Source organism: Mustela erminea, chromosome 1 (genome assembly GCF_009829155.1).
Source record: "Mustela erminea isolate mMusErm1 chromosome 1, mMusErm1.Pri, whole genome shotgun sequence".
NCBI lineage: Eukaryota > Metazoa > Chordata > Mammalia > Carnivora > Mustelidae > Mustela > Mustela erminea.
Genome location: NC_045614.1, coordinates 16,133,406 through 16,160,814, shown reverse-complemented (window position 1 = coordinate 16,160,814; position 27,409 = coordinate 16,133,406). Strand labels below are relative to the sequence as shown.

The 27,409-nt window shown below is 52.5% G+C and overlaps 1 protein-coding gene and 1 long non-coding RNA gene across 6 annotated transcripts in view; one reads left to right on the top strand and one right to left on the bottom strand.

Moving 5' to 3' along the window:
• The first annotated feature begins 402 nt into the window (after window positions 1-402).
• Window positions 403-5,378, top strand: LOC116575831. 3 transcript variants are annotated; one of them, XR_004279969.1, is made up of 3 exons: window positions 403-493; window positions 3,901-4,100; window positions 4,716-5,378. It is a non-coding gene; the product is annotated as an uncharacterized LOC116575831 (long non-coding RNA). The 3 variants fall into 3 exon arrangements; XR_004279971.1 differs by having other exon boundaries at window positions 3,901-4,108; window positions 4,911-5,378; XR_004279968.1 differs by having other exon boundaries at window positions 3,901-4,108.
• Window positions 5,379-8,122: 2,744 nt separating this feature from the next.
• LARS2 (leucyl-tRNA synthetase 2, mitochondrial) overlaps window positions 8,123-27,409 on the bottom strand; it is a 151,523-nt gene continuing 132,236 nt past the window's right edge. For 2 of the 3 annotated variants that reach the window (XM_032317367.1, XM_032317359.1), the window contains exons 20-21: window positions 14,286-14,413; window positions 8,123-9,404 (exon numbers count right to left, since the gene is read on the bottom strand). In XM_032317367.1, the coding sequence (XP_032173258.1) occupies window positions 9,225-9,404; window positions 14,286-14,413 (308 nt within the window). In that variant the 3' untranslated portion in view covers window positions 8,123-9,224. The remainder of the gene's footprint in view (window positions 9,405-14,285; window positions 14,414-27,409) is intronic. The other variant, XM_032317375.1, reaches the window with a different exon arrangement.

The window sequence follows — 27,409 nt, the reverse complement described above, 5'->3', positions numbered from 1 at the left end:
AGACGTCTGGCTCCAGAGGCAGACACAGTCACACACTCAGGGATGTGCCGCATTTCCACACCGAATGAACAACCGTGACCCTTCTGAAGCAGGAATCTGAAGAATTTCCCAGGTTCCCCGCAGGGCATCTGAGAAGCCTGCCTTTCTCTACCTCTCAAAATGTCCCACATCCTCCAAACCAACAAAACATTCCAAACGGCCTCCACAAATGAACGTGTGAGTCCCCCAGAGGGACTTGGGGACCAACCTTTGCAGTAAAAATCGGCCACACACAGGATGGCACGTGGCAGGTCTGCGATTTCACGCACTTCCGTGGAGCGAGGCCCCGGGCAGGGGGCAGAGCGGGCCTTGGCAGGGCAGGGGAGGGACGGGTCTGTGACGGCAAGCACGCGGCTGGCAGCTCTCCCCAACTGAGAGGACAAAGAGAGCTGTCCCCCAGGAGAGGTCTGGAAGCTTCAAGGACATGGAAGATCAGGAAGAAGCGCACTGACACGTAAGAGTTTGGGGGTGAAGACTTCTGGGGCGGGCAGAAGGCAGCTAGCTACCCACCACACTCTTGGGTGTCCCCCTCCCCCCAGGCAGGGTGGCAGCCAGGAAGTGGGGGCAGCCGGGACCACACTTCCCAGCTCCCCGGAGGCCAGGAGAGGGTGGGCGGAAGAGATCCATGCCCCTTCCAGACCTGGCACGTAAACACCTCCCTGGGAAACACCATCCTGCTCTCCCCTCTTCCCTGCAGGCCGGATGTCAACGTCCTGGGCGACCTTGAGAGCCGGGCCTTGAACCTGATGGAGCCTGCCTCCCCCTGGGGCCCTCCGTGAAGTTCCATCTGGTGGAACAGAGCTCGTACCCTGTTCCTTCTCCAGAGAATTAGATTTCTGGGAATGAGAAAGAAGGTTTGCTGTGAGACCGTGGAGGTTTAGGGCTTTCGATGTGATACTTAGATTATCAGTTAGATGATACCTAAAATTTGTTATCGCTGAAGATAAAAAGCAGACAAGCAAGATAACCAGCAGGCAGGCCAGGTATTGGTGCTCAGGGAGGGTGGGGCAGGCGGTAATGAGGTAAACAGGTAGCTTAGAGGTCTGGTACACTCTCCGAGGGGCACCTAGGAGGTCTATTGTGTTCACGGAGAGGTTTGCTCATCACTTAGCATGTTTGCCCAGGACGGAGATGGTAATCGCCATGTCCAAGTCCCACAGGCCGGGGGGGGGGGGGGAGTTTACAAACAACAGAAATGTACTCCTCTCGGTTCTGGAAACAGAAGCCTGAGACCCGGGCGCCACCACGGCTGATCTCCCTTTCTGGGTTGCAGACTCCTGACCTCTCCTTGTCCCCCACCATGAACCCCTCCACCTCCCCCACCAGAAAGTAGGGACGGGAGCCTAGTGGCTAGCTCTCTGAGACTCCTCCGAGGGCAGGGCTGCCACTTACGGGGGCCCCACCCTCGTGACCCCATCAGACCCCGTCACTTCCCAGAGGCCCACATCCTAGCCCCATTACTTGGCGAGGGGTGGGCTTTCAACATACACATTTGTGGGGGACATAAAGATTCAGTTCATAATAGAAGACGTGGGGATGTCTGGGTGGCTCAGTTAAGCATCTGCCTTCGGCTCAGGTTAAGATCTCAGGGTCCTGGGATCGAGCCCTGCATCAGGCACCCTGCCCAGCGAGGAGCCTGCTTCTCCCTCTCCCTCTGCCACTCCCTCCTCCCGTCATGCTCGCTCGCTCTGTCTCAGGTTCCCTCTCTCTCTCCAATAAATAAAATCTTAAAAAAAAAAAAACCCAACAAAACTAAGATGTTAACTGACAACTAAGGGGTTAATCGGTAGGGAATACTGGAAATATGTGGTGACACTTGGCTCAGGCCCTGCTTCTCAGCTGCTTCTCCCAGCCTGTTTCTGCACAGCAGCCCCCCCACTGACAGCGAGCCCCCTCGGGCCCACCCTGGCTCTGCTTCTAGGGGGCGCCTGTCTTTTCCTGATGAGTGACACGCCAGATGCAGCCAATGACATCACTCCTTGGGTCGTCCTGCCTCGCCGATTAACCCCACCGTGTTCAGTACCCCCCGCGCCCTCATGCTCCCTGCCACCTCCCCATCTGAGGAAGCAGAATCCCTCCCCAGGACATGGTTCTCTCCCTGTCCCATGGGGAGCCCATGGGGTGTGGTGATGGGGGTTCTCTGGAAGGAGCCAGGGCCAGCCAAGGTCAGTGATCCCTTCTGCTGTGCGTGGAAACAAGCTGGGGAAGGTGGTGCCCTCGGCCACCATGAGGCCTGCCCAGGCCAGGTCTCCCCTAGTACCTTCCTTGGGATTTTCCTAGCAGTGTGTGGGGTTGAGCCAAGTTGACTCCCTGACTTCTAGGTCCCAGTGATGGGGCCCAAAGGCAGCTCCCTCTGTCTGCCAGAGGTGATGGTCCCTTGGAGTGGTCAGTGCCAGGCTCAGAGTGAGCCCAGACCTTGCAGTGGGCCCTCGCTGAGTTGGGTGCCTTGGGACACCTGGGGTACCCTCATGCAGCTGTGCACCCCCAGTGGGCTGACCTCCCCGGCCACAGGTCAACAAGTGTGGGCTGCATGGTTTCTAGGGGGCCCTGGGTTCATGGGAGGGAAAGCCAGGACTGTCTTGGAAAATCCAGGAGGTGAATGGGCCAGCTTGCATAAAGGCTTTTGGGCAGCGGTGTGGGGAGCAGGGTCAGAGTCCTGGCTCTCCAGTGTGAGATGAGCGAGGCCCCTCCGGTGGTAAAGCTCGTAGAACAGGGCCTGCCACATCATTAGCTCACAGTAAGTAGTAAGTGTTATCACTGCTGATATTGGGGGATCCCAGACCATGGCTCTTACATCCTGGGTGTCCAGGCCAGGCAACGCTCTTGCAGAGTCCCAGTGAGAACGGGAATTTAAGTTCAGGGCTTGAGGCTGGGGGAGGTGAGTCAGATGTGCTGGGTCCCCGGCCAGCCGGGTGACTTCAGCGGGCCTGGTCACCACCTCCCCTGCAGGGCCTCACGATCCCTGCCTGCCTCCCCCATGCGGGCGGGCTCAGAGGTATCATGGACGCCTGGAGGGGCCCCACCCTTGGATCTGGGCCTCTGCCTCCAAGACTGGCCTTTCTCCTTCCAGGATCTCCCCTTCCCGCCGGCCCCAGCACTGCCCACCCTCCCACCCTTGGGGGATGCCCGCCCCACTCACTGTTGGTCATCCCAGATTCCAAACCCCAGACTCATCAGCTTGGACGAGAGCCTTCAGCCGCCCACCCTTGGAGGGTCGGACGGGGACCCAGCCCATGAAGCAGATGTTTTCCGCTCCTCAGTCTCCGAGGCAGGAAGGGGAGAGCAGACTCTTCTCGTTTTGCCTACCCTGTGCCTTCCCTTGACCTCTAGGGTGCGGTGGGGCTCGTCCATTGGGATGATCGATGTCCTGAATTGACTTCTGCCGCTGCGAGCACCAGGCTTGCCCTACAATGCAGGGGAGGGCTGCTGCGAGGGGAATGGGCCCAGATCGGAGTCGAGATACTGCATCATGTACAGCCATGGTCTCAAGCAAGTCTCAGCCCGTCTGAGCCACAGTTTTGTCATCAGCAGAAGGGGGATGAGAAGGCCCCCTGACGGGTCTTGTCTACCGCTCGGAGGGCCAGCAGCGCTGCCCCCAGCCGCACAGCGTATTGGCACAAGGCAAGCCAGGGGCAGCTGGGCCTGTTTAGACTCCGCCCCACATTCCACGTCTCCTGTGAGTCTGGCTGCTGATCTAGAGCCTTTCCTCTCCTACAGGCAGGCGCGATGCTTCATAGGCTCCGAGGGTCACCTCCTCTCCCCTGGGGGCACCAACCCCCATCAATCCCCTTCATGGGCCGACTGCTGATGTCCCCTCTCCGGAGACTTTCCTTGAGCTGAGGCAAGTCCCTTCACCCCCAGATGCCCAGGAGTTATCATCCTCACCCCCCAGAAGTGACCCGAAGCCAGGATGGCCGATGCAAGAAATTCACAAAAGCCCAACCCTTCTGCAAGGAGGGACACGCCTGCAGGGCCACACACACGCCAGAGCTCCAGTTCAGAATTCTCTGGATATAAAGAGCAAGAACGAGCCCCAGGGCATCCCACTTCTTGCCTCACAGGTCAGCAGGTGGGTGCCTCGGCGGGGGAAGCCGGGGCCGGGGGCTGGTCCGGGCTCTGGCAGCTCCTAGGGCTATGACTTAGGGAGTCATGACTTGGGCTTCTTTCCTTATTGATAGGAAGTGGGTCATAATTCCCATTTGGTTGCTTCGATGTGGGAAGGTCAGAGTAGCGGCAATGGCGTGGGGTACGCAAGATGACCCTGTAAGCCTGACCTCTCCCAGGAGAATGAAGGCCGAGGAGGGCACTGGCGGGGAGGCCAGCTGGGGCAGGAACCACGCCTTCTTTGGCCCGTGGTCCCAAACGACCCGTCAGTGAAAAACTTCTGATGTCTTGCTTTCGGTTTGGAGGCCATCTTGCCTGAGCACTGGTCTGCCAAGAGGCCCCTGGGCCACGAAAGGCCCATCAGAGTCTCTGGTGGACTTTTCCACGTGGCCTCCAATCTTGTCCAGCTCACACCACTGGGCCATTGCTCCCAGCAGCCTCAGGCCACCGATCAGGAAACCCCAGGCTAAGGCAGGTACACAGTAAGCATGATGACAGCTGCACACAGTCAAGAGGCCCTCCTGCCCCCACCCCCACCCCCCGCCCCAGCACATCACAGGCTTCCCTTCCAGGAGCTGCTGTGGAGGAAAGGGCTCAGAGGCCACTCCGGAAACCTACTCCAGGTGCCACAGGCAGGCCACCTCACCTGAACCGGACTTGATCTAAGGGCTGAAGCTAGGCTCATGCGTATGGTTTCCAGTTCTTGGCTTTTTGTCCCTGACTGCATTTTTTCCCATGTCACAATCCCCTGTGTCCTGGGACAAAAGTGACTGGCCAGCGTGGGACCAGAAGAAGGCTGGGAGCTTCCCGGACTCTTGCCAGACTGTGGCCTGGGCTCCCACTTAAAGAAAAGAGGGTCCCCAGCACCAAAGAGAGGTCACCGTCCCCCAGATGAAGCTCCAAGACACTAACCAGCAGGCACGGATTTATGGAAGCACATAATACAAAGATTTCAGGACAGGAGGAGAAAATACCAAATAATAGGGCTGATTCTACCCAACGGGATTAAAATTCCTCCAAGATTACTGCTTAAGTCTTTTTCCTCAATAGGCCTAGGATGTGTATTTTTCTGAAAGTTCCCTTCTTTCTGACCAAAGATAATCCCATTCTAGACCATTAGCGTGTTTTTACTCAGGCAAGATTACTCATTATGGCCCATTCTCTCTCTCTCTCTTTCTCTTTTTTTAAGCTTTTATTTATTTATTTGACAGAGATCACAAGTTAGCAGAAAGGTAGGCAGAGCAGAGAGCCTGATTAGGGGCTCGATCCCAGGACCCTGTGATCATGAACTGAGCCTAAAGCAGAGGCTTAACCCACTGAGTCACCCCCAGTCGCCCTGGGCCATTCTCTTTTATCGAGAGCTTATTCTGTGCCCCGTTCTTGATACACATTCCCTCACTTCACTCTTATACCCCAAGGCGCGGTTTTTACTCCTGTTTTATTGGTTTTTTTTTTTTTTAAAGATTTTATTTATTCATTTGACACAGAGAGATCACAAGTAGGCAGAGAGGCAGGCAGAGAGAGAGAGAGGAGGAAGCAGGCTCCCCGCGGAGCAGAGAACCCGATGCGGGACTCGATCCCAGGACCCTGAGATCATGACCTGAGCCGAAGGCAGCGGCTTAACCCACTGAGCCACCCAGGCGCCCACTCCTGTTTTATTGTTGAGAAAACAAGAGATTCACTGAGGTTTCAAGGGACAGAGTCACGTGGTCGCAAGGCCCCAGAACCCTGGTCTGGCCGACTCCAGGCTCACGTTCTTGGCGGCCATATTGGGACACCCACTGAGGACCGGAGAGTTCCATGAAGGAATGTTACCTTCTGTTTTGCAAGATTCTGAGGCTGAGAGATGCTCGGGAGGGTCACGCACCTGCCCACCCTGAGGGGCTGCAAAAACCAGCTTCGTGGGGCTGCTTTCTGTTTCTTTAGATTCTACTGCATACAACAAAGAACCTACGTTTTCCTAGTTGGGGACACATCCCAGCTGGCAACTTGCTACGGTGGGAGAAAAAAAGAAAAAGAAAAATCAAGGGGGATAGGACTTGAGCTCATTCGGATCTTCACAAAATTGTACGTTTTGGTATCTTCCCCCCATTACTGAAATACCACATGGCCCATACAAGTTGGAATATGCCAAAAACGTAAAGAGAAGGAAAAAATGACTCGTAGGACTCTCAACCAATGATTTGTGGGCAAACTTCCTTCTCTCTCTGTAAAGGTTGGAATTTAAAAAAATTATGGTCAGCATCACATTGTGTAAATATACTGATTTATTCATGAGAAAAAGGTCATGTTACATTTTTAAAAAAATAAACCACCTTTGGCTGCACCCTATTTTCCTTAACCAGCTCCCCAAGCATGGGTAATTAAGTTGGGAGGAAGCATGTCTAAGCCTTTGCCCAGCTCATTTATTGTTTTAGGGTCTCAGGGATCAATTTCATTTTCCTTGGCGGATGGCTGGCGCCTAGCGTGGCGGCACTTCCCTGCCAATGTGGCCTCCCAGGAGCTGCTTTCCCTATGCATAAACTCTCTCCACTCATTCCCCTCCCATTGCCCGTGAACCTGGGCATTCCACCAGTTTGGCAATAACTTCCACCTCCAGCCCGATGGAACCCACCCTGAGCTCTCGGAAGGAACCCACCTGTGTCCAGGGCTGTGACTTCCCGGCTTTACAGAAGGGAGGCCTCCACAGGGAGAGGCCAGGCCAGACTCTGCTCAGAATGTCAGCTTTTGGCCAACATCTCAATTTCCTGACTGTGGCACTTTGGGTCAAGATGGGCAAATATGGGGGTGGGGGAGGAGGAGTGGGGGGGGCCGGGCAAACACGGCGGGGGTGCATCCGGGGATCTGGAGGCCAGAAGATGTGGGTTTGGATCCCAGTTCGCCTTTTCTGCTGTGGAAACTGAGCAAGGTGTTGAATCCCAGAGCCTGGGTTTCTTTGTATTTACCAGAGGATAATTCCTTCCCTGTAGGGTTTTTGTGAGAGTTCCATGATGTAATACAAGTGAACTTGTTGGGTCCGGTTTTTGACCTAATCAAGGCAGTTAATAAAGGACTGAGATCATTCCCCACACCACCTCCCTACCCCCAGGGATTAGCATTCTGTTCCATTGTTCTTTATACCAACCATCTCTCAGAGCACCAAGGAGCTCTTGTTTTCAAAAGGCTTATCCTCTTGCAGAAAAAGTTCTCCAAAGCCATGGCGGGTCAGTCCAGTAGCCTTGAGGCTTTAATGGCCTGTGGCTCTGGCCAGATTTTGTGCAGATAAAGGGCTCCCTGGCCTATCCTGTTGATGGTTTCAAGGCCACTCCGCTTACTTTAGGAAGAAAACAGGACAACAGAGCAGAAACACTCAAGGTTCCCTCCCTGTATCAAATTTCTGCATCTACTTGCTTATATCATATTTACATGTGGAATAGAGTATGTATACCTAGGTGGGCTCTGGGAGCATCTTGAATACCTGCTGGAAAGTTCTGGCCCCTGCCTTCCACTCTGGGCCTGGTCCTTCCCAGCTCTGCTCCTTCAGGCTCGGGTCCCACACCAGACTCATCCCAGTGAAGCAGAAGAGGGAGAGGAAGGACTCGACATTACGGTTCAGATCCATCAAGTAGCCCAGTGGTTCTGGAACTGTGCTGCCTGTTAGAATCACCCATGCGGCTTTTACGGTTCCCTGATGCCCAAGCACACCTAAGATCCATTACATCAGAATATTTGGGCATGGCGACCGGGCAGGGCATCAAGTTGAACGACATCTGGGAACCAGTAACTTAACCACTGTGGCTAACGAGCCTGGACCAGGTTTTTTGTCTACCACAAAAGGGACTTAGGTCAGTCCCCCCACACCTCACTTTGGAACTTTCCGTGTGGAAGCAGGCACATGGCCGATGCTTCCGATGATAATGAAACCCCTCGATCTGCTCCTGATTAACTCCCAGAATAGGAAATATGGCGCCCAGTCCAAGATCACACATAGGTCCCCAAGTCATACATGACACGCATTTTATTGCAATAAAAAAGGTCATGTGTTAGCTGCCCGACGACAGCCACATCTGAGGCTACTTCAGAAAAACGGCATCAGAAAACAAATAGAGGTTTTCAGTGGCACAGAATGGCTGGATTCTCTCCCACTGGCCCATTAAGTATGAATCAGCGGCTCAGGCCAGTTCTGAGAAGGGCACCTAACTGCTGACTTCACAGAAAACTGGATTACCGTAATGCACCGACAATGGCGGTCTGTTCCTGGACACCTCCTGGGCAGCCAGGTGGCAGCAGCTTGAACATGGAGGCAGTGCCCGGTGCTTCTGGCCCACTGGCCCAAGGCGAGCGAGCTCATGCTAATACCCAGCGCGGGGGCCCACGTCAACGGCGGGGCCATCTGGGGCACACATGAGCAGACTCCCTGTGGGGCTGCGGTGTGCCCTGGGCCGGGTTCCAGCTGAGCTCAGAACCGGCGTGGTTCTGCTATACCAAGCAGCACATCTGACACCCTGGCAGAGGGTGGAGGTGGTGCTTCACCCGGATCTGGCATCAGAGCTGGCCCAGCAGTGGGGACAACTGCGGAGGGACCCGCCCCACCTGCCTTCGGGTGCAAAGCAGCTTCTGCAGACCATCCTGAATATTTGGACATGACCCCCATGGCTCCTCCGTTCAGCTGGAAAGTGAGGGGACCATCTGCCACGATGCCCAGGCTGTCACCTGTCCAACACTGGCTGTCCTTGCTGCTCCCGTGCCTGTGGGTCCTCAGTTTACCATCATGTCCCTGGAGTGTGCAATTTCTAGGAGTCAGAGCTCCCAGGCTGCTTGCCGCGTTCATTCTCACTTGCTTCTCTTCTCGCCTTCCTGCAGACACCCAGGAAACACCCAGCAGTTCCTCTGGTGGCTTCCTCCACCTGCAGCCGCTGCCCGAGCCCTCCGTCTCCGCTCCTCTGCCCACACCCAGCCTCACCCCTGCGCCAGGCCCCACCGCACAGGTTCACTGCCCAAGCCTGACCCAGCAGAGCGCGGAGGTAAACATTCAAGACGTCAGTGGCTGCCCGGCCCTGGGCCCCAGCACAGACCTCCTTCCTCAGGGGCGCCCCCTGCAGTCAGTCCTGCACCAGGAAGTTGATGAGGGCCGTTCTGGGGGACAGGAAAGCCTTCTTGATGCTTCGCCCCTGCAAGAGCCTGACACCCAGCTCGCTTTGGAGGACGAGCTCATGGACTTTGTCCTGGTCCCGCGCGACGCACTGGGGCACCGGGATCTTGCCATGGTGTTTGTTGTTGATCTGAGAAGGAGAAAATCGAGACAAACGATGAGGAGCATCCGGAGGGTGACAGGTGGCCCCCAGGAAGATGCGGCACCAGCTTCCCCAGAGGACAGAGGGCGGCGAGGACAGGAGTAATGCCTGAAAGCCACAGACTGGGAGAGAGAGGATGGGGGCGCCCCGGCACGGAGAGTGCGTGTGGGCACCACACCTGGAGCGCGTTCTGTCCCAGCGGTGCTGGAAATCGGGTCAAAATTCTCAGCGGCTTCCAGGGGGCAGAGGGACGGTTGTGTCACTGGGGATCGACTTTAAGTTTTGCGCACAGCGAGTGTCACTGAGGATTTTATCTAGGTCGTGGGGGGGGGGCACCAGCTCCTGGGGAAGGCAGGTAAACTCCCTGCCACAGGCCTGGCTCCAGAACGGGGCGCCCCAGCATGGGCACAGGGAAACTGGACCCCCATGACTTTAACTCAGCCTTGCTGAGAACAGGCCGGTCCAGCTGCTGACATCAGTGGCTGTTCGGAGTACCGGTCAGTAAGGACACACTTCCCAGCAAACAGGAACTGGCAGTGGGACAGGCGAAGGAGCTCTCAGGACCCACACGGCTTCTGAACCGCCGTGCTTCAAATCCTCCACCCCACTGCTCCCCTAAGAACTCTTTCACTAATGCCCCTAGTTTTTTTGTTTTTGTTTTTGTCTTTGTTTTTGTTTTTAACTGGGAAAATACAGTCACCGTATTATGAAAAGTTACCAGCAATAATTTCTCGGGGTTCAGCCGAAGCCTATCAGGTGTCCCTCATCACCCACTCCATTTTCTCAGATGCACAGAGAACTTAGTGGCATTTTTCTTGGTTGCATCAACTTACATCGCTGGGTGGGAGCCCCAAAGATGCCAACACGTTGTGTCCTGAAATATTCTAGAAAATGGTTCTCCTAAAAAAGTCCGAGTCTCTCGGATGCAGGGTTTTGGTGTCCTAGAGCTGTGGGACTAGGGCTGCTGTTCAAAGGACGGTGCCCTCGCCCCCCACCATCTTGTTTCTAAGCCATTAGAATCTCCTTCTTTCAGGACCACGTGCTTGCTTTGACCAAGACCTCAGAAAAGACCTCCTGTCTAGTCACACCAAAGCCGCGCCCTTCGTGAAGTCCTGGGGGCCCCAAACACGGCATTCTTAGAACTGGTGCTTGCTCCCGAGTCATGGTTTCAGCTTGGGCTTTCGGTTCTCAGTCGGGGAAGAGGGGCACAGGGCAAGGGCTCCTCTGGGCGTCGGAGGAGAGAACACATGCTCTTGTGCAGACCCTCAGGCCTAGACTTCAGTTTTCTCTTCTTTAAGGATGGAATCCTCTGGATCACTGAGGGAGAAAACCTGTCTGAAGGGACCAGCTGACTAGGCCTTACACCCCCGTATCCCTCGGGACTCCCGGCCACGATGGAAGGAGCCAGTGTGGGGTGTCCTCTTCCGTACACAGCCTTAGAACCATGATCCTAAATACTTCTAGACACAGTGCTTCCCTGGAGCCTGGGGGCTGACCTTCAGCTGTCCCTGGGGAGGCCTGTCCAGGGAGCTGAGTCATTCCTGACCCCAGCTGGGGCAGGGGTGGGGCTTGTGGCCTCGGGATGTGGCCAGGGAGCCCAGCGGGCCTTCCCACATGGCCCCCGGCACCCTCTCCTGGCTTCTGGCTCCTGGGACTCCCCCAAGTTGCCTTACTCAGGGCGGGCCCCTCAGAACGAGTGGGTCCCCATTATGCTGCATCTCCGGGCACGAGGCACCAGTTAAATGGACAACCGAAGCCCAGGTGGGATTCCACACTGGACTTGGCCTTCAGGGGCCTAAAGGGGAAGCAGCTCTTTAAAATCATCTCAGATAGTGGCCGTTTGACTTGAGAGAAGTCTTCCAGTCCCCATCTGGTGGCCTTGCAAGCTTCCATCTCTGCCACCTCCTCTCATTACTCATAGCCTCGGGCAAGGGCCTCAGTACTGTTCTCCCAGACTTTTCCAAATGCTGCCTGATGGGCCGCTGGCCTAGAGCACCGCCCCCGCCCCAACCATGGCCCCCCAGCGACACAAGGGCAGCCCTGTGACAGCTGTGGACAATGAAAGCTCCCGCTGACTTAGCTCTCACTCCGTGCCCAGGTCTGGGCCACTCGATCCACCCGAGCCAACCTGTTTCTCCTCCCACAAGCCTGTGAGGGACAGGCATGACGGCTCTGTGCCCATTTTACAGACGGGGAAGCGGAGGCACACAAGGTGAAGCCACTTCACCCAGCCAGCGGTAGAGACGGGCTGGATGACCTCCTGGGTCCTCTCCTCTCCCTGATCAGATGCCCTGCCAGCCCCCCAACCCTCTCGGGGGTGGAGCCTGGCCTTCTCCCCAATGGCCTATGCTCCCCTCCTCATGGCTGTCTGTTCCACCGTCACTGAGGGCTTTCCCTACCTTAGCTTCTGCCGATCAGGCATCCTCTCCCCACCAGGGACACACTGCTCCTCGAGCCCAGGCCCCACACCCCCTTGCGGTAACGGCCCCGATTGCCAGAAGCAGAGAGGTCCACACCAGTAGCTGGGGACCCTGCCGTCTCCCCCGGGGCTTGGGCCCCCTTCTGCCGCCCTTCCCTCCCCTCTAAAATGGACTTGGTCACACAGCTGCCTCGTCCGTGACATGGGTAAACCCAGGCCCGCTCCCAGGGCTGTGGTGCGGGGTCCACGAGTCATTATCTGGAAAAGTTCTTAGGGCAGTGCCTGGCCCTTAGTCGGCACTCACTGCTTGTTCGTGGGTTTTGTCATGAGAGCGTCCAGAAGCAGGCCAAGCAGCTCCTGGCAACATCTGATCTGATTCTTTCCACAATAGGCAGAGCTGGGCGCAGTGCTTGCCTCCTTTTATCATTGAGGAAACAGAGGCCTACAAAAGTATCTTGTAAAATGGGAGACTTCCAAGCAGGACAGTCTCATTCCCAAGCTCCATGCCTTAATCTGGAAGCTACAGAAACTGCCTGTGGGTGTGCCCACCATGGGCCCTTTAGACCGTCCCTCCTGGGCACTGAGCCGCTCAATGCTGAGGCAGCGCCTCTGGGCTAGGGACCCCCAGGGCTGCACCCAGCCCTGCATGCCACAGGCACAGAGGACACAGACTGGCCCAAACCACGCAGAATGACACCATACTGTCACCACACCTGCTATTTCTGCCCAGGGTACCAACCGAGATCACACGGACACAGAACACAGGCTGCCATGGAAGTTCCGCCATGTGGCATGGTGGCCCGAGCTAGAGGTTCTCCCCATGGGGGAACCCGCAGGGCGTCTACTCACAGCCTAAACTTAGGGTTTTCGTTTCCACAATAATCTGGAACCATTTTACCGATGACCAGGACGAGATGTCTTTGCCGCAGCGACTAAAGCAGAATGGTATTTGATAGGCTCCAACTTCGTTTTCTCAAGTTAGCACTACCTCACGCTGAGGACGAGTTCTCAGGGGCACCCGAGATCATTTCTTTTTTTTTTTTTTTAATTATTATTTTTTTTTTTAAGATTTTATTTATTTATTTGTCAGGGATAGAGGGAGAGAGAGTGAGCGAGCACAGGCAGACAGAGAGGCAGGCAGAGGCAGAGGGAGAAACAGGCTCCCTGCCGAGCAAGGAGCCCGATGTGGGACTCAATCCCAGGACGCTGAGATCATGACCTGAGCCGAAGGCAGCTGCTTAACCAACTGAGACACCCAGGCGTCCCCCGAGATCATTTCTTATAAACGTTATTTAAGGTAAAGAAAATTCTCTGTGTCACCAGGCTATTTTTGGTTTTGAAGCTCTCGGAAAGGAGCCTACCAGGGCAGACCCACGTCCTCCCCTCCGTGGGGGAAGCAAAGTGGGGTTGCAGTCGGGGAACGAGGTGTCAGGGGAGGTGGTGTGGAGAGAAAGCGGCTGGGAAGGGGCCGGGTCTCCCGCGTGGAGCCCTTTCCAAACACCAACTTGCCAGCCAGGCCCAGGATGCAGAAAAGCCGGGGCCTGGCCGACTGGGCCCCTGCGAGGCCCGGCTCTCTCTCAGCTCCTGGGTGGTTTGGTCCTGGCCCTTTTCACCATTTGCAACGGTTTTATTTATTTTTCTTTCCTTTTCCCACTCTCTCCCACTCGGCTTTCAGCTCCATCAGGGCAGGGAGGCTGTCTGTCCTGTTCGATTTTGTATCCCCCCCCAGAGCCTAGCACCGTGCCTGAAGCATAGCAGGTCACGTGATCATTACTGACCAATGAGCAAATCACCTCAGGACCGGCGACCAACTTCTCCGAGCCTAACTTCTCAAGTGAAATCAATGAGAAGGGAAACGCCTACCTGACAGAGTGGTAAGAGTTTAATAAAATCTTGGATGTGAAGGGCCTGGCCCCACGTGTGGTTCAGAGACGGGCCAAGAGGGCCCCCTGTTTCCCTTTCCCTCTTCAGACACATCAGCATTAAAAATTCCTGGTAATGTGTTTCCGAGTAAACACATGAAAGATGTAATAATTACATAAAGGATAAACTATCTGAGTTATGTGCTCTGTAAAAGGTTGGAATATAAAACTACTTTTATGCATCTATAATGACGTAATTTACCAAAAAAAAAAGAAAGAAAGAAAGAAAGAAATTAAAGAAAAAAAAGGAACATTCCGGAGCTGTTCTGAAATAGCTTTCCCAGTGAGGTGTTCCCTCTCCGCCAACCACTCACCATCCCCCTCCTCCCTAAACGAAGCAAGAGCCGAGGGAGGAGAGCAAGGCGATCCGAACTTCTGATGCGGGGCAGGGTTATGTCACAGGCTCGCAGTGCATGGTGACCTCTCAAAGCCGAAATGTACGACCGTAAGACAGGCGGGGAACGGTCCGGCCGAGTCAGGCCGGGTGGTCTAGAAAGGCCCGACCACCTGGCTGCGGGGGACACTCACCAGGACGGCCATCTCTACCACGTCCGGCTGCTGAAGGAACTGCGGGTCCACAGCCGGCCAGGCCTGCAGCAGCACACCGGCATCCCAGGCGTAGTGGGCACACAGCTTCCCAGGAACCTGCGCCAGGCCTGCAACATCAAGGCACAGACGGTCACAGGCACACGCAAGGTTCATGGGAGCAGAGTACACAGCTTTCGCCCCAGTGCAGCCTGGCTTGGAGCTGCCCGGGGAGGCTGCACCTCGGCTTTACACAGCCTACTGGGGGCCCCCCACTTACGTTGGCCTGGCTTATCATCTGGGCTTAGGGGTACCCCCTCCCCATTTAAACAGGACCCAGAGCTATAGAGATGGATGGATACTTGGTTCTAAAGTGTGCATTTAGGGAGACACCTGGGTGGCTCAGCTGGCTAAGCATCTGCCTTTGGCTCAGGTCATGATCCCTGGGTGCTGGAATCAAGTCCCGCCTCGGGCTCCCTGCTCAGCGGGGAGCCTGCTTCTCCCTCTCCCTCTGTGCTTTCCCTCCCCCCCGGCTCTCAAATAAATAAATAAATAAAATCTTTAAAAACCTTTTAAAATCTTTAAAAATAAAAACCAAGTGAGACTTGGAAAAAGCAAGGCTGCTGATTTCCCTTGGTCTCTGCAGTTCTGTTGGTGAAGGCACGTCTTTGTGCTCCTGAGAACGGCTCCCAAAATAACGAGCCATGCTCACTTCCTTTCCTGCCTGTGAAGACTTGCGGCCTGGAGGGCCTCCTAGCCGGTCCTTTCACTCACGATCACGGGCGCCAACATGCCGGGAACAGCAGGGATCTCAACCTTCACACTACACTTCTTCTCAAGAGGGGCTGCCAATGGCCTTGGCTCACGATGGGTCAAATGTGAGGCAGCAGCGAGGAAGGAAACCCCCACGAGCCTTGTGTCCTACAGTGTTTCATGCTGCAGCCCCCAAGCCGAGGCAGCCGTGCTCAGCACCCACAGGGCTATAGGGGGACTCCAGGGGATTTCAGCCACGGGGCTGCTTGCAGGGAAAGTTTTGACTGCAAAGCCTCTGCCGATCCCATGAGCACAAGAGATGCCCCCAAAACGTGCAGGAAATACACCCCTCAGAAAACCGTGGACACATGCCCCTGCATCCTCATCCTCCCAGAGGAGGGCCCTAGGCCAGGGCTGGCAGTGAACGTGGCGGCATGCCCAGGCTGGGGAAGAGCCATGGCCGCTGCATGGCCTTCATCTCCCAGGGGTAGGAGAGAGGGGATGGTGGTGGCCCTGCACCCCTCCCCCCTGAGCCCAGGAGATGCATTTGAGGGAGGGGCCCGTGCCTCAAGGGTGGTCTGAGGCCAACTGCAAGATGGAGGGACCGAATCCCACCAATGCCAGTGCCTGGAACACTGGGCTGGGACTGACAACGTTTTATTTTCCTTGAGGGCAAAAGTAATACATGCTCCTTGCAGACAATTTATAAAAGGTCAAACTAGAGAGCAGAAAATCACGTTCACCTGCGTAGCACTTTTTAAACTTCTGATTTTTTTTTCCCCCAGAATATGTTAATTATTTATTTTGAGAGTAAGAGAGAGCAGAGAGAGAGGCGGAGGGAGAGAGAGAATCTCCAGCAGATTCCACATGGGCTTGGTCCCACGACCCCGAGATCATGACCTGAGCTGAAATCAAGAGCCAGATGCTTAACTGACTGAGCCACCCAGGTGCCCCTAAACTTCTGATTCTGAAGAACAGTGATGTATTTAATGAACAGTGTATAAGGCAACCCCACCAAACTGAACCACTACCACCAAGATCATGCTGTATATGTAGTTTTGTATACCTTTTGTTTCATTATTTTAAAATAATAGTGAATTTCACGGGAAAAGGAGGATATGCAGTCGTAGGCATATGTGACCCTAGTTTTATTAAATACTTCTACGAATGGGTAAAAGGTCAGGGAGAAGAAAGCAGAAGGGCATCGGTGATTCTACCCCAGGAGACGGAATCATAGGTGATTCTTCCTCTTTTTTTTTTTTTTAAATTTTATTTTTATTTATTTGACAGACAGAGATCACAAGTAGGCAGAGAGGCAGGCAGAGAGAGAGGAGGGGAAGCAGGCTCCCTGCTGAGCAGAGAGCCCGATGCGGGGCTTGATCCCAGGACCCTGGGATCATGACCTGAGCTGAAGGCAGAGGCTTTAACCCACTGAGCCACCCAGGCGCCCCAGGTGATTCTTCCTCTTAAAGCTTTATAAACTCTCTGCAAAAAGCATTTATTATTTTGGTCATTTGAAAAGACATTTCGAAAGCAAGTTTTCCCACACTGCGAGATGGGTTCACGATTTCTCTTCTGGTTTCTTTTGAAGGCTACATTTTGTTCCCCGTTTCACTTTTGAACCCAGCCCTGTTTCATTTTGTGCGTGAAGGAGCATTGGGGTGCCTGGGTGGCTCAGTCAGGTAAGCGTCTGCCTTCGGCTCAGGTCATGATCCTGGGGTCCTGGGATCGAGTCCTGCATCGGGCTCCCTGCTCAGCGGGGAGACTGCTTCTCCCTCTCCCTCTTCCCCTCCCCCTGCTCCCTCTCTCTCTCTCTCTCTCTCTCTCCAATAAATAAATAGAATCTTGAAGTGCAGGAACATTACACAGCCAATTTTCCAAACCTAATTCGGGGCGCAAACCTTCTCTTTCTTATCGGTTTGTGATGTTTCTTCTACACTATCTTGTACCAGGGGTGGTTTCAGGACCATCCACAGCTGCTACACAGAACTGCTCAAGGTAGTCATCCACGATGCGTGGGAGCACAGGCCGGAAGGTGGACGGACACACCACTCCCTTGAGAGAGTCTTTGTGCCAAAAAAACGGGTCAGCCTCACTCGGCTGTGTGCTCTGTGACACAGCAGATCTGCGTTCTGAGCTCAAGCTGCTTATCTCATTGGTAGATGGTTACAGCTGGTTCCCACACTGGGTCCACGGCCCCCTCTGAGCAGCACCGACCTGCTCCACTCTGGGACCTCTGTCCTGATTCCCGGGCTAGTGTCACAGATGTCGGTGTGGCCCGTTCTGTTTCCTCTCTGGCACTCTCGTCGTAAGCCTGTGCTGCGAGTCAGTCTGCAGAGAGGGAAGGCCCGTCAGAATCTGCGGACCGAGTGGTGTCCGAGATGTATTCCTGGGCCCCGGCTGACCCCTGTGCCCTGGGCTTCCAGAACTTACTGAGGAAGCTACTCCATTGCTAATAATCTGTTTGGCCAGAACTGAAAGGAGCTTCCTGCTCGGTCCTCAGAAAGGGCACCATGACGACTCCCATCTAAATACAAGACAGAGGTCACAGAAGGGAGATAATTGTTTCTGTACTCCAACAGGCTGGCCCTGTAGGGCTCGTCCTGTGACCCAGCTGCTGTGGGAAGAATTCCAGAACCTCCGCATGGTCATCGTACAGGACGCCTCGGAGATGAAAGGGCCTTGGACACAAATGTTCTGGGCAGAAGCTGTTGCAAATTCCACTTAAAAAAAAAAAAAAATGAGGAAGCCCAGCCTTCCTGAAGCAGCCCGGATGCTTATTTATAGGGGCCTGGGTCCCTGCCAGAGTTTGCATGTAGATGGGAGTGGGGCCGTCCTGCTCAGCGGGGCGGAACAGAAACTCTCGGCTTTGGGTTCCTGCAGTGTTTTGCCTCCCAACTCTGTAGGGAAGGAAAAACACCCAATGTTTGCATGTCTTTACATGACATGTGCCAGGTCGAGAGCTGGCCTTTGGACAGCACCTGGAGAAAGTCTGACTGTGGGCTGGGATGCGTCAGGGCCCTGGTGCTCAGGGCCACCACCCAGGGCCGGCTGTCGCCTGTGGCCTCCCCCTTCCTGCCCCTCCTCTGGGAGAGCTTTTGTCGTCAGACCTTCCTCAGAAACGACCCCTCTTATGCTCCAAGAGCTGGGGAGGTCACCACGCCACCGTGGCACCCCGGAGCAGGTGCTGGATCGGGCTTAGTGTCTGGGGATGGCAGCCTCTCTTGCTGACCACCAGTGGACCTGCTTCTACCCTGCATCCCTGTGCTCACGCACGTGCGGGCCAACATTCGAACGCGCGCGCACGTACACACACACACACACACACACACACACACACACACGGCTGGACTTGGGGACTCCACTGAGCCTCACCCAGCCCTGGTGATTCCAAAAAAATGGACAGGATGGGATATTGGCTCATTTCAGCCTTTACCCGCCGAAGGAACTCCACGGACATTATTTTGAGACAACGACACCGACGCCACACACATACTCGTACGTAAAATGCCATCTGGACGTCAGTGAGAACTTTTGCGCTGCAAAGATCACACACATACCCCTACACGATCTATATGTTTGTCATTGTGCTGGAATTAAGGGATCCGGCACATATGTACAGCAAAACATGAAGCTACGCTACTTTGCGGCCGCTTTCATTTCATGAAGAGAAATGGACTGGCGGCAGCACCCTGATGGTTTGGGATAACGAGTCCGTTCTGAATGCCTCAGGGGGTGCCCCTTGCTGTCGCCTCACAATTACAGTGCTGATGGGAGACCCGGAGCCCGCACCAGGTAAAGCCTGAGGCAGGAATCCAGACAGAAGGAAATCACTGCACAGCCATGAGAGGGGCTAGAAAGACAGAAACAGAGACCTTACCCCCACACTGTCAAGAACTTGTATTTTGGACAAGAGGCTAAACTCAAAGCAGCACAAGAAGTAGCAGAAGGAGGACAAGCACCCAAGTGTCCACGAGTAGAAGACGACTCGACTTCTGGAACGTCGCAGGGCAGCACACAACGTGGCTGATGAGAAAGGGTCCGGCCGAAGTACCGACACAGAACTCCAAACACAGAGTGAGAAAACCGTTTGTACGGCAGGCCAACATTCGCATTAAGAACAGATGCGCACTGAAGACATGAACAGAAATTTCTGCAAAGAAGACATCCAGATGGCCAACAGACACATTTAAAAGGTGCTCCACATCACTTGGCATCAGGGAAATACTAATCAAAACCACAACGAGATACCACCTCACACCAGTCAGAATGGCTAAAATTAACAAGTCTGGAAATGACAGATGCTGATGAGGATGCAGAGAAAGGGGAACCCTCCTACACTGTTGGTGGGAATGCAAGCTGGTGCAGCCACTCTGGAAAACAGCATGGAGGTTCCTCAGAAAGTTGAAAATAGAGCTACCCTACGACCCAGCAATCATACCACTGGGTATTTACCCTAAAGATACAAACGTAGTGATCCGAAGGGGCACGTGCACCCGAATGTTTATAGCAGCAATGTCCACAATAGCCAAACTACAGAAAGAACCTAGATGTCCATCAACAGATGAATGGATAAAGAAGACGTGGTATATATACACAATGGAATACTATGCAGCCATCAAAAGAAATGAAATCTTGCCATTTGTTATGATGTGGAGGGAACTAGAGGGGTATTATGCTGAGTGAAATACATCAATCAGAGAAAGACAATTATCATATGATCTCCCCGATATGAGGAATTTGAAAGGCGAGGCAGGGCAGGGGATTGTAGGGGGAAGGGAGGGAAAAAAATGAAACAAGTGGGACGCCTGGGTGGCTCAGTTGGTTAAGCAGCTGCCTTCGGCTCAGGTCATGATCCCAGCGTCCTGGGATCGAGTCCCACATCGGGCTCCTTGCTCGGTGGGGAGCCTGCTTCTCCCTCTGCCTCTGCCTGCCTCTCTGTCTGCCTGAGCTCGGTCGCTCTCTCCCTCTGTCTCTGACAAATAAATAAATAAATAAATAAAATCTTAAAAAAAAAAAAAATGAAACAAGATGGGACTGGGAGGGAGACAAACCGTAAGAGAAGGGGGTGGCTGGGTGATGGACATTGGGGAGGGTATGTGCTATGATGAATGCTGTGAACTGTGTAAGACTGATGATTCACAGACCTGTACTCCTAAAGCAAATAATACATTATATGTTAATAAAAATAAATAAATAAAAATTAAAAAAACAGATGCACAGTTCACGTACCGTATGCCTCGGGGTCTAGCAGGAGACTGAACAGTCAATGGGGAGATGGGGGTCTCAGAGCAACAGAAGGACAAGGACCCAATGAGGCTGAGAACACACCTTCCTCGACGGTCAGATGTGTCACAGTATGCATTGTAGATATAACTTTTCTTTCTTTTACAAAATATTTTATTTATTTATTTAACAGAGAGAGAGAGGGAGAGCACAAGCAGGGGGAGGTGCAGAGGGAGAAGCAGGCTTCCTACTGAGCAGAGAGTCTGATGCGGGACTCGATCCCAACACCGTGGGATCATGACCTGAGTCAAAGGCAGATGCTTAACAACTGAGACACCCAGGCACCCTGAGATGTAACTTTTCAATTAAAAATTGAGGTTTTGCTTGGCTTTAAGAAGCCCCGAGAAGCATGCTGGAGGGGAGGGGGAGTTCCCTTCTGCGGTTGGCTCTTGGCAGTTTCTTCCGAAGCGGGGTTTACGGAGCGAGCGCACTCTCTCGTGCAGCAGAGCCTGCGGGGCCCCGAGGGCAGGCCATCCTGGGACCGAATCCTGCCACCACTGTGTACCTCAGACGCCGGCAGGATAAAGGGCTGTATCTGGTCAGTTGCGCGTGTGTGTGCGCGCGCACGCGTGTGTCTGTTAAAACCTTCTTCAACTCGAAATAAATTCCTTCTTCCCTTCCTCCCCCTCTCTTGGTCTCCTATGTTCCAGAGTCAGAATCTCAACACTCAGGACTTGTGGGTTTAGAAAGACTATGATGAACAAACCCTGTTTTGAACTAAGGAAATGTTCACAGGAGGTCGTAAAGCAACGTGACCCCTCTGTCTCCCCCAGTGGCCACGTGTAAACCAGGATACTGAGAAGGGTACAATCCGCAGAGCTTACGCAGATCTCATCTCGTACAAGCATTTATTAGCATGAGTGTGAGGGTGCGGCTTCATGGAACCTCCGCCACGGTCAAGATCCAGGGCGGCTCGGCCACTGCTGGGCTCCTCGTGGTCCCCTCTGTGTGGCCAGCGCTCCGCCCCCTCTGCTCAGTCCCTAAGCCCCGGCGACCACTAATGTGTTTTCTACCTCTATAATTTGGTTAGTTCAAGAACGCTGTATATATGTTATCATGGAGCATATCACCTTTGGAGACGGACTCTTTTTTCCACTCAGTCGGATCCCCCTGGGATCCATCCACGCTATTGTCTACGAGAAAAGTCATTTTTGACGTTGATAAATTATGCCTCCAACCAGAGTACCACCAAGAAGCTCCCTGTCCGGTGATTTTCTGCTCTTTGACTGTCCACCCACAAAGGAGACCTTGTGTCCTCTGTCTGGAAACAGAATCAGTGACTCTAAATACACAAAATTTGCCTAAGCAAGCAGCTACCACCCTCAGCGCGGGAGCACAATACTCTATTATGGTACACAAAAGTGAGCTGCGGGAATTTGGACATGGTGCCTTGAGCTTCTCAGATCCAAAACTTCAGGAAGGAAAAAAGATTTCCTCATCCTGTTATAGTTTGCCAGCTGCCAAGACGTTGGTTCTGTTTCTCACTGAAGGTCTCCACTGCCTCTTTAAGGGGCTGGCAGAGGACTATTCAGCCTCCCCGAAACGTTTCCTTTCTATGCACAGCAGGGGCGGCCATTTTGCCCACTGGACTCCGAGTCCCCTCTAGAAGACGGATCCCAATTCTGCTGCTCTTCTGTGAAAATCTGCTTCTCTAGGGAACTCTAGAGAACGGCCATTTCTGAACACCCCACCCTCATGGTCTTCCCTTTACAGCCGTTCTGAGTTATCTGTCGAAGACATGGAAATGATATCAAAAGCCTCATGAAAGTGAAATTTTCTAGAACAAATGAAATGTGTGTAAAAACTGCCCAAAGCCTTGGATCAAGAATGACTAATAGTGCGGGATGACAGTAATGATGTTCCTTGTGATACAGTGCTTCTGTCTGAAAAGGACTCCCTCCACCTTGAGACACCAGCCCTGTTAGCTCTGGGAGAGACAGGAAGGAGTCACGTCTCCATTCTCTCCTGAGGGCACCTGACCCACACCTCTGACTTAATGACCAAGGTGCACGGGGCTTGCCACACCAGGTGCACGGGATTCCTCACTTAACTGTCACAGACCCTGCAGCTCATTCGGAGGGTGTCCCACATACACACGTGGAAAGCCAGGAGACCAAGGTTTCCCATTACTTCCTCGAATTTAAAAAAAAAAAAAAAAAGTGGTTGCTATGAATTTGTAAAGCTCGAGGGAAGACCGCCCTCCCCGGTTCTCCCACAAATGCCCAGAACAGAGCCTGGCACATAATACATGCTCAATAAACTGAGATTCAATCTCTACCTACTCATGGTAACACAGCTCACGAAAGCTGTGTGGCGTGTTGGAAAAATCATGGTGCAAGGTTCGAGATGGGTTAGTTTCTATCACGATGCTTTAGTGCATGTCCTGTTGGGGATCCTGCCATGCCACAGTGTACACTTGATTCCTAAGACCTGCCAGCGAGGGGACAGGGCCCTAGGGAGAGTAGATCCTTGCTGCCTCCCACAACACGACTGAAGGGACATGTAAAGCAGTGCGGGGCGTGGGGGGCGCGGTACTGCGAATCCCACTGACATTAATCCTTCGTGGGAGAAATGAAAGGAGGGAGGAAGACAGATCATGCGGGACAAAGCAGGAAGATAAGAGAGAGACGTGCATATTCGAGGATGAGAGTTACATTTATTGCAAATTAGATTGGTTTGTTTTAGAGCAAAGGAAGACGAGGAGAGAATGAACAGCGAGCCATTTAAAAAACTTGATGCGGTTGTCTATGCTGAAGGAAAGAGTCATGGCATTAAATGGCATTAGTGTAGCAGGGCTTGATCCCAACCTGCCTTTAGGGCACTCAGCCTCTTCAGCGAAGAATGGGTACATGTGTCATCCTCTACCGTCTGTTCTAAAGCACCACAGTCCGAGGAACCCAACACAACTCTCTCGGTAGAGTCAGTGACACCCTCATTTCCAAGCCTGACCGCACACGCTGAGCAGAACTAGTCTTCCTTAGGAAAATAGGTGCCACATTCTAAATCAAACACTAGCAGACACAATTTGACGGTACACTCCAAGTCTGTTATGCCATGGTCAAGATGAATCCAGGCGGGGAGAGCTTCATATTAGATGGTCAATGAACAGTGACATCAACAGGGCAAAGGGCGAAATTAAAAGCAGATGACACACCCCTCAACAGCTGGAGAATGGATGTTAAATAAAATATAGCTCCTATTCCTAATACGAGTTCTGGAAAACAAGGACAGAGAGCTGCTTCCTTAACCTTAGTGGGGATATCCGCATGCCTGGGAGGCTCAGTCAGTTCGGCAACTGATTCTTGATTTTGGCTCAGCTCATGATCTTGGGGTCGTGAGATCAAGCCCTACACTGGACTCTATGCTCAGCGGGCAGTCTGCTTGAGAGTCTCTCTCCCTCTCCCTCTGCCCCTCCTCTACCCTGCTCATGCTCTCTCTCTCTAAAAAAAAATTTTTTTGGAAAGATTTTATTTATTCATCTGAGAGAGACAGAGAGACAGAGAGACAGAGAGACAGAGAGAGCACAAGCAGGGGGAGAGGGAGAAGCAGACTCCTCGCTGAGCTGGGAGCCAGACCTGGGGCTCAATCCCAGGACCATTATGATCTGAGCCGAAGGCATATGCCTAACCGTCTGAGCCATCCAGGTGTCCCCTCTCTAAAAAATTCTTTAAAAAACCCCTAAAACATTACACAGAGTATCTATCCTAAACTAACAGCCAACATCAAACCCAACAGGGAATTGTTACTTCCCCTTCAATCCGGAAGTGAGACAGGACCACCTGGACCACCACCTTGGACATTCCATAGGGTTTTCTGAGCCATTTAACACACAGTACGTACACAGACACCAAACCACAGAAAGAGAACACTAATCCTTATATGCTGATCACGGAATCCTAGACTATCCAAGAGGCTTTTACCCCTAACCCAAAGTAGGAGGGATTTGTAGGGAATCTGGGTAATAGAAAAAAGTAGGCAAATAAATTTTTAAAAATTACATGCCAGCCATTACCAGTCAAAAATCATAGAAGAGCAAAGGTTTCAGTCACAAGACCAAAAATAAAATATAACCAAAAAATACTCAAGAATAATCTTAAGAAATGTGTAGGACCTCCACGAAGAAAACTTTAAAACCTGACTTAGCATAAGGGAAGTCTTGCGTGAAGACAGAGACGGGGCACCTGGCTGGCTCAGTTGGTGGAGTGCGCAACTCTTGATCTGGGCAATTGTAGTTCGGGCCCCACTCTGGATGTAGACGCTACTTAAAAATAAAACCTTTTTTTTTTCCTAACTAAATTATTTATTTTATTTTATTTATATTTTTTCTTTTCTTTTTTTTTTTTTAAGATTTTATTTATTTATTTGACAGACAGAGATGACAAGCAGGCAGAGAAGTAGGCAGAGAGAGAGTCGGAAGCAGGCTCCCTGCTGAGCAGAGAGCCCGATGTGGGGCTTGATCCCAGGACCCTGGGATCATGACCTGAGCCGAAGGCAGAGGCTTTAACCCACTGAGCCACCCAGGCGCCCCAATATTTTTTATTTTCTTTTTAAAAAAAATTTTTTTTACATTTTTTTTTTTTTAAGATTTTATTTATTTATTTGACAGACAGAGATCACAAGTAGGCAGAGAAGCAGGCAGAGAGCGAGAGGAGGAAGCAGGCTCCCAGCTGAGCAGAAAGCCCGATGTGGGACTCGATCCCAGGATCCTGAGATCATGATCTGAGCCGAAGGCAGAGGCTTTAACCCACTGAGCCACCCCGGCGCCCCTAAATTATTTATTTTAGACTGTGTGGGAGAAGCATGAGCAGGAGGGGCAGAGGGAAAGGGAGAGAGAATCTCAAGCAGACTCCGTGCCGAGAGATGAGCCTGACACTGGGTTTGATCTCATAACTCTGAGATCACAACCTGAGCCAAAACCACGAGTCAGATGCTTGATCAACCATACCACCCAGGCGTCCCCAAAATAAAACCTTAAAAAAAAAAGTGGGGGGGGGCAGACCACATGTAGGTCTTCTGGGAGGGGTAAAGATATAAGGCTTTCCCAAATTTATTCTGGGTTTAACCTCATTTCAAGCAAAATCTCAAGGACTTTAATAATAAAATGATACCAGAGTTCTACTGAGAGGAATAAACAGGTGAGAAGCACTCAAATAATTACAAGAAAAGAAATGGAGGGAGGCTAGCCCGCCACCAGATGTTAAAACTATATTGAAAAATCTGATAATTAAATCAGCAAAACAGAACACATACTCCAGAAACAGAGCCTGGAGTGGAAACGGGGATAACTTTCCAGGAAAGCAGTCTGGAGACATAGATCGAGAGTCTCAAACACGTTCCTGTCTTGTCCCCTTCAAGGGCACGATCTGAAGCGGAAACTCAGAGCTCTGCACGGACTTGGTCCCTGGAGGATTATGGGAGCTAATGCCAGACACGTCACTTGGGCAGTTACCAAAGTCATGCCTGGGGGCAATTAGTACAGTGATTAAAAACGTTTACAAGTTAAAAAAGAAAAATCAAAATGTTTACAAGTGTACCTTGTTTTTAAAATGGAAATACAGATGACAATTTTTTTTTTTTTTTTGCAAACCCACAGGAAACTGATCAGAGCCCCAAGTAAAACAAAGATGGGCAAACTGTTGGCTCCACATTCTGACTGCCTTGAGTTGGTCCTGACTGGCCACCCGAGGCCTGCGACACTGAGACCAAGGCCTGGGGGCCTGAGCTTCTCTAAGACATAGCCAGCCGCTCGAGCCGTGACGTTCATCCTCATGGCAGCCCAGGCGGGAGCATATCACTCAGGGTTTCCAAGGGAGGGCACGGGCCCCGCTGGGGTTATTCTAGCATGCAGGGCGAGTTTATCGCCAAGGGATGGCAAGGTCCTTGCCAAAGCCCCGGAATCATGACGGAGGCTCTTGCTGTGCCTATCCACCGATGATCCAGAGAATCTTTGGAAGCAGATCTGAGGATGTGTATCAAAAGCCTTCATATTTTGGGTCTCTTTGGGGCCAGCATTCTATTTAGGCATGTGTTCTAAAAATCAGCTATTCAACTTTTAAAACTATAATGTATCATTATAAATGGTCTGTGTCCAAAAATAGGAAATGGGAAGACACCGTAAACCTCACACCATCTGAAGAAGCAGCTCCACATTAAAGCAACAAAAAATAGAGATGACAAAAAGGAAAAGAAAGAATTAACTATTGAAGACAGCTTAGGGTAAAGAACATTCAAATTATTTCTTAAAAAGAAAGGATGTAGGTATTTCTAGTGATGGCCTTTTAGAATGACCAGTGGGCCCTGAAAATGCTCTCAGGAGGCTGCCCTCTGAGAGGAAAAGTGTGTGAAGTCTTGCCTTAGGCTTTTCTCTGAGAGTCAGGTCCTAAGAGTAGAGGGACACAGTCCCCCACTGGCTAGTGCATCAGAATCACCCAGGAGCTGGTTCAAAACTCTCCAGCCTGGGTGGCTCCGTTGGTTAAGTGTCTGCCTATGGCTCAGGGCACAGTCCTGGGGTCCTGGGATCAAACCCCAGAGCCCCATGTTGGGCTCCTTGCTCCCTCTCTCTGCCAAACAAATAAATAAAATCTTTAAAAAAGCCCAAAACACTCTCCAGTCACTCCCCAGGTTCCAGAACGGGGACCTCCCAGGGGCTGGGTGGAGTGGAAGCTTCTACATTTAGGCCCCGTGAGTGAGGCTCAGGCAGTGGGACTCGCTCTAGTGCCCAGTTTAGGAATGACGGTCTGCTGGAGAGACTGAATCCCAGTTTAAGTTAAAGTTTTAGGTCTGGGGGCGCCTGGGTGGCTCAGTGGGTTAAGCCTCTGCCTTTGGCTCGGGCATGGTCTCAGGGTCCTGGGATCGAGCCCCACATCGGGCTCTCTGCTCAGTGGGATGCCTGCTTCCCCTTCTCCCTCTGCCTGCCTCCCTGCCTACTTGTGATCTCTCTTTCAATCTCTGTCAAAAAAAAAAAAAAAAAGTTTTAGGTCTGCAAAGTTGACTCCAGGCGCCCCTTTCCCCATCTGTAAAGTGGGACGAAACCTACGTTTCTACCTTAGAAAGAGAACACGGGGTCTTGGCCTATGGAGAGCTGGGGG